This window comes from Emiliania huxleyi (genome assembly GCF_000372725.1).
Source record: "Emiliania huxleyi CCMP1516 chromosome Unknown EMIHUscaffold_1471, whole genome shotgun sequence".
Taxonomy (NCBI): Eukaryota; Haptophyta; order Isochrysidales; family Noelaerhabdaceae; genus Emiliania; species Emiliania huxleyi.
This window is the reverse complement of record NW_005201122.1, coordinates 80-6,367: the sequence shown is the minus strand read 5'-3', so window position 1 is coordinate 6,367 and position 6,288 is coordinate 80. Positions and strand designations below refer to the sequence as shown.

Genomic DNA, 6,288 nt, shown 5'->3' with positions numbered 1-6,288 from the left:
GTCGCCAGACGACGCAGGGCAGAAGACGGTGAGGCGGAGCAGACGCGCAGGGCGAGACGAGGGAGGGAGCAGGACTTTGCGGAGAGCAGCAGGAGGATGTACGAAGAGATTAGGAGCAGCAGGGACCCGAGGGACCATGTGGAAGACGGCTAGTGCTAGTCCCCCATCGGGAGGACGAACCCGGCTAGTCGCCGACCACACCCACAAAGAACCCTGCACAAAGATCGCAAGGGCGGGGACCTGTTCCTTTTTACCCATCTCACAGTAGAGAGGTGTCCGTTTTTATTTATTTATTTATTCTCTCGCGGTCAGTGGGCGCCCGCCCGCCGCCTCTGTGTGCTCTGGGGGGGTTGGGGGCCCCCTAGTCTGAAAACAAAAACAAACTCGAAAACAGCCAAAATCAGCCTGCGAGAGAGGCACTGTAACCGAGACAGAGCCCGCGGGTTTGCATAATGCGAGCTTTTTCTCAAGGGCTATAGAGTGCAGAGAAGAAATGCGCGCTAACTCGCACCGGGGTGTACGAGGAGTACGACCAATCAGGTTGGAGTTTTCCCTGAGGAGGGTCTATCTGTGTGTGTACTCCTCGAGATCCCTCCAAATCTGCCCTCTGATCAACCGTGATCATTCGGGAAGTCGGTGCTCTGAGCGACTCTGCGAGCGCGCCGCGGGCGGGGCCCCGCGTTTCCCATGCCGTTTTCCGCACTGGTGCGCTCTGCGGCGCGGCGCACCCCCTGGTGCCTCCGGGGGCCCCCACGCTCCCCCATATTTGAGCGCACAGACGTCTCATCGGCGCGAGAGAGTAAAAAACAGATTATGTGCTTCTGTGCGCACTCAAGTCTTTAATCCAAGCGCCTCGCGCCGAGCGACGAGACGTCTTACCTCCTGAGGAGCGAAGGGGGCGGGGTGGCAGGGCTCGGGGTCAAGCAAAGCCGCACCCATATCTCCCCACCGTGCACGCGTCTTCGGTTCCCCCGTGCACGCACCCCGTGGGCAATGCAAACATGCTGGTGAACGGCCACACGCTAGCAGCGATAATGAGAGCCGTTGCGCCTCCTCGCCCGCTCTGTCTTGGCCACCGCCTTGGCTGCCGCCTTCTCCTCCGCCTCGTGCCGCTCAGCCAGCAGCAGAGCGCGGTCACTGCCCGTCACGCGCTCCAAGTAATGCCAACGATAGTAGCGCAGCTGCGGGTGCTTGACGAGGGTCCACGCCAGCCAGAGCTTAGATCGCATCTTGAGCCACGCCTTGCTCCGCTTGCCGCCGGCAGCGGCGTCGGTCTTGTGGTTCAGCAGCATGTCGGAAAACGTGAGCATGATGGGGTTGGACGCCGTCCGCTCGTCCTGGAGGAGGACCGCGATGAAGGAGGCGAAGCAGGCGTCATATGTGTGGCATCCCATCGGGAGCAGCCCCTGATCGACGCGTTGCTGGCCAAGAATGGCGAGGAAAAGCACCCAAAAGACCCGCATGAAGGCCTTGAAGCCGCAGCTGGGGAAGAGCGCGACGGTCTCTGCGAGGCAGAAGAAGCTCCACAGCCGCGGTCGCTTCACCTCGCTCCCGTCGAACATCTGGGGCATGACCACGGCAGAGCGGATTGCGATGTCCCAGATAGTGACCGTGATCCAGGTAACCCAGACGCTGCGCGTGTACACGAACGTGAAGTCGAAGAAGACCTGCGCAAGGATCGGTGTGGAGGCGTGGTGAGCAGTGCAACGGGGAGGCTCCCGTCGCTCTTGCACTCGGCGCGCCTCCCAAGCAAAGATGAGCGCGATGAGCGTCCAGATGAACCACGCGAGGATGAACGACCACGCTGTGCAGGAGATGTACGCGCCAACGAAATAGTAGCTGCGGTAGGGGTGGAAGGCGGCCGCGCGGTTCCTCTCCTCCGACCCCGTGAAGGCGAGTGGGATGCCCAGCCGAACCTTGAGGACGTTGCGACGGTACCCATAGAGGACACTCGGGAAGAAGGACACGGTCCATATCCCGCCAATGACCTCGCCCGCAATCCACGAGCGGTACAAGGCGGGCTTGAGGGTTGTCCAAAACTTGATGGCGTCCTCCTGGTCCGCCTGCAGCGCGAGCAGGGCGCCGTTCACCTCACGGAGGTTTGCAATGGTGGCATTGATCTGCGTGTCCGCAAAATGGTAGAAGAAGTCAAAGATCGAGACGCGCGGCACGATTGCGGTGCAGGACCCCTGAGCGACCTCAAAAAGCGCCTGCGTCATATCGTTTGGCGCCTCCGCCGATCCTTCGCCGCTGAGGGCAGCGCCAAAGGAGGTCACGTTTGTGAGCGCGTGCTGGACGAGCAGGCAGGCGGGCCCGACGTTGGCCTTGATTGACTCGATCGCGTCAGCAAAGGCCGTCATGTTGGACCCAAGCCCGGGGTAGACAACCTCGTCGTAGAACCTGAGCACGGTGGACGTCGTGTTGACCGCGCCGTCGGTGAGCTTCTTTGCCGTCTCGCTCGACTCGATATACGATTGGATCGTGTCCTGCGCCTCCTCGTTGCCCCACTGTGCGAGGATAACGACGATGACCAAGAAGAGGCCGGCCGTCAGGAAGGCGGTCCAGACAATGGCTGGGATGCGCACGAGGCGGCGGCTGAGCTCGTCGGCAAAGACGCACTTTCGGTCGGCGAACCATGCGCGATCCAGGCTCTGGAGCATGCCCTCCGGCTTGAGGCGGCGGAGCATGTCGCGCCGCCCGCCGCGGCGAGCAAGCGCCTCGTCCGCAGGCGCGATGGGCTGTCTCTCGGCGGCGTCGGCGCTGTGCCTCAGGTCTTTCCCCGTCGTCCGATCCTCCAGTTGCAGGTACCGCTCCAGCACCTTGTGCTCCCCGAGCCGGTGCGGCAGCCGCAGGTATGTATAAAGCCTGGCTGCCTGGAGCTTGTTGGACCAGTAGGACCGCTGCGGCGCCCCGCGCAGGGCCGCGGCCAGGTTGTAGCCGACCAGCACGGCGGCAAACATGGTGGGGACGAGCAGGAACCAGTAGGAGAGGAAGAATTTCAGGTCGTTATTGAGGAGCGTCTCTAGGTCGGTCGAGTAGCCCGCAATGCCTGGGAAGGCGCAGCAGAAGCCCACCCAGATCAAGAAGCAGAGTGAGCCTGCGACCTGCCACCGCGGCGACACATCGATATGGTTGTGACCCCACGCCGGAATCGTGGCTGCCGTGTACAGCACCATGAGCAGGATGGTGGTCGCCGTCGTGAAGATGGAGCTCATCGTGCCAGAATCGTCGCCCACGTCCTCGTCCCACAGCTCCGTCCAGTAGGTGCTGAAGCCGGTGTAGAGCTCGAAGTAGATCCACAGGGCGGACGTCAGGAACATCGAGTACATGGCGATGCAGAGCGGGAAGGACTGGACCTTGTCTGCGTGGAAGCCCATCGTCTCGCAGCACTGCCCGATGTACTCGCTCAAGCTCGCGCCGCACGAGTTCGTGGGCGCCCGGAGCTTGCCACACGCTCGCGGCATGTCGCCGCCGAGTCGACCCTCACCCGTGAGCACCCGTCGTCCCTTTGCATAGTAGCGAGCTGACTCAGGGAGGAGGTCCGCCTCACCCCCGCCGCGAGAGCGGAAGAAGCCGCCGTAGAGCAGCCGCTGCCACCAGCTCGTGACCCGCACCGAGGCCTCGACCCGCTCGTACAGCGCGGGGTCCGGATCCGGCAATATCTCGACGGGGTCGGTGCCGTCCGCGTACTCGAGGACGATCGCCGACGCCATATGTGTTGGAACCCGGCGGGTTGATATTCGTAACGAATACGCGCGGCGGGCGATTATGCACTCCAAGTGCTCCAAGTGCATGCCTTTGTTTGCGACTTTGCGAGGCGGTGAGCCGGTGACGTGGAGCTCGGGACACGCCGGCCGCGCCCACCCCCCCACCACCCCCCACAAAAGGAGAGGATCAGAAGCTGTGTGTGACTTCCTCACGAGACTGGCTGGCGGAACGGACGGAAATTCCATCCTCGCTGGGTGCGTGGGTGGGAGCTAGGGTGGGAGGGGTGGAGGTAGGAAGGAGCGTAGGACGTAGGAGGAACGGCACAACCTGGGCTGGCTGCCAAAAAACAGAGATCGCGGTAGGCCCGTGGCCCGTGCGCCGAGGGCCGAGGGGGGGATGGGAGAAGGACGGCACAGGCCGCTGAGGTGAAGAGGATGTAGATAGAATGTAGAGCACTGAGCTGTAGACACAGATGTAGAGCGCTTTCGCGCTGTAGCGCGCTACGGTGTCCAAAGAGAAATTTCCGCTCCGGTGTCCAAAAGAGCGATAACGGATATTTTAGGTTCCTCGGGCCCCTTTAGCGCTTTAGGGGGGCAAACCCTGCCCGGCCCCTAGAACCCGTGTGGCCTAGGGCATCAGAAGGGACCAAGAGGAGTCCAATCTGAGCCATAGAGCCCATGTCTTTGCCCCCGAAGGTCGCGTTCAAATGCCCGGAACGGACGTTACAGTGGTGTCCGGCCGGCGCGATCACCGCGAGCTGTGACGCTCAGGGAAGCCGGTTGAGGTACTGGTTTCTTTGCCCAGGCCCTGGCCTACGACCCATGCTGGATCGGCTGAGCAAGGTTTGGGGAGAATCCCCCAAGCCCCATTCAGATCTTCAGATATTTTGACAACGACCGAAAATGGGCAAAAACGGGGTGATTTTGGTCGTGAAAACAAGAATTCTTCCAGCCCGCTCTCATCATGCAGAAGATCACTGGACGGTAGAGCCGAATCTGGGGAATAAAAAAATTCGAGCTGAGACGATTATTTATTTCATGTGACATGCACAAAACCTGACAAAATCTCTCTCAAAACCTGGGACTTGTTTTGTATCCGCTTTCTCTCTTTCGACACCGATATCGTTCAAGGAGGAGGACCTGTGCGTTCGCCGTTGTTTCTTGAAACCATCACTGTGTCGCGCAATAACATCACACCCCTCGATAGCCATCTTCGCCGAAGAAGATGCACTTCGATAGCGGCATTCGAGAAACAACTCAAATCTTTGTAAAAAGAAAGAAAGAAAGAAAACAGACAACCCAAGGGAGGGATGGGAGGACGGCACGCCGCCACCACACAGGGATTTTAAGGAGAGGTGTGTGATGCGCTAGCCGTCGCCCACCCTGAGGAGTCTGCCTCTTCCTATCTCTCAAATCTTTTCTCTCAAATCTTTGAATTTAAAAAAGAAAACAGACAACCCAAGGGACGGCACGCCGCCACCACACAGGGTAGGAGGCAGGTGGTGGGTTTGAGTGTCGTGAGTGCTTGCAGCCCCCGCGAGTACAGCACCGTTTGTGACTCCCATGGATGCAGTTGGGTGGGGCACGGTGCTGGGGGGCGGTCCGGTGCGCCACAACAGCCTCCCTGGCTGACCCCCATCCAGTTCGTAGTTCGACACCCTCTCTTCTACGTCAGTATCCTGACCGTGGAACCCCAACTTCAACCGGTCATATCTCGGGCGGACTGGCACCTCAGGAGCTCATCCTGGGCGGTTTGGGCTTGGGGGTGTACTCGAAGGTGGGAAAAAGAGTTTTGCGCGAGATCTTAACCGGGGGGCAGTCTGAGCACCGTGAAAACAGCGGCCCACAGCTTAGTTCGCCACACGCTGCATTTCAGCGCCCGCTCTCCTGGTACGAGCTGCGCTTCCCGCAAACCGCCTCAAAGTTGTCAAGACGAGGCGCTCGCTGCAGTGGTTGATTGGCGGCCGGAGGAGGGAGATGTCGACCACTGGTGCTCTCATCTTACGGCTGTCGGACGACCTGGTCCTCCACGTCTTCAGCTTTCTGCGCGCTGAGATGCTGGCGCGAGTCTGTGCGCTCAGCAGGCGGATGTGTGCCATCGCATCGGAAGACCTGCTGTGGTATGGGCTGCTCTGCGAGGAGCTGGGCCACGGCCGGCTGCCCGGCCCATCCATGTCCCACGTCGTGGGCGAGTGGAGGCGCCGCTGGATCGCCTGGCGCCGGCTCGAGGTCGTTGGCTGCGAGACCCGCTCTGTGCAGGGCGAGGAGGAGGAGGTCCCGCAGGCGAGCCACGCCCCCAGCCCCTCCTAGCCCCAGCGTGCGCGCGAGCCGCCGCCCGCCCGCCCGCTGCACCCCGCTGGGCCCGTTCTGCTGCTTGCGCCGCGCCGCTCCCCCCCTCGCCGGCCCACCACCCCAACTCAATCAGACACGCTGCGAGAGGCTTGCCTCTGACGACCCCCCGCGCGCCGGCGCAGGCACGCTTCCTCCACCGCGCGGCTTGCCCGACCGGACGCCTCATGTACGTCTTCGGCGGCCAGGGCGAGGCTGGCGAGTTCAACGACATGTGGGTTCTCGACAAGCG

The 6,288-nt window shown here is 61.6% G+C and overlaps 1 protein-coding gene across 1 annotated transcript; it reads left to right on the top strand.

The window, feature by feature from the left end:
* Window positions 1-5,684: 5,684 nt before the first annotated feature.
* Window positions 5,685-6,017, top strand: EMIHUDRAFT_252843 (hypothetical protein; the record flags this gene model as incomplete). Its single annotated transcript, XM_005786981.1, has 1 exon — window positions 5,685-6,017. One exon carries the CDS (start codon window positions 5,685-5,687, stop codon window positions 6,015-6,017), a length of 333 nt encoding a protein of 110 aa, XP_005787038.1.
* Between the last annotated feature and the right edge of the window lie 271 nt (window positions 6,018-6,288).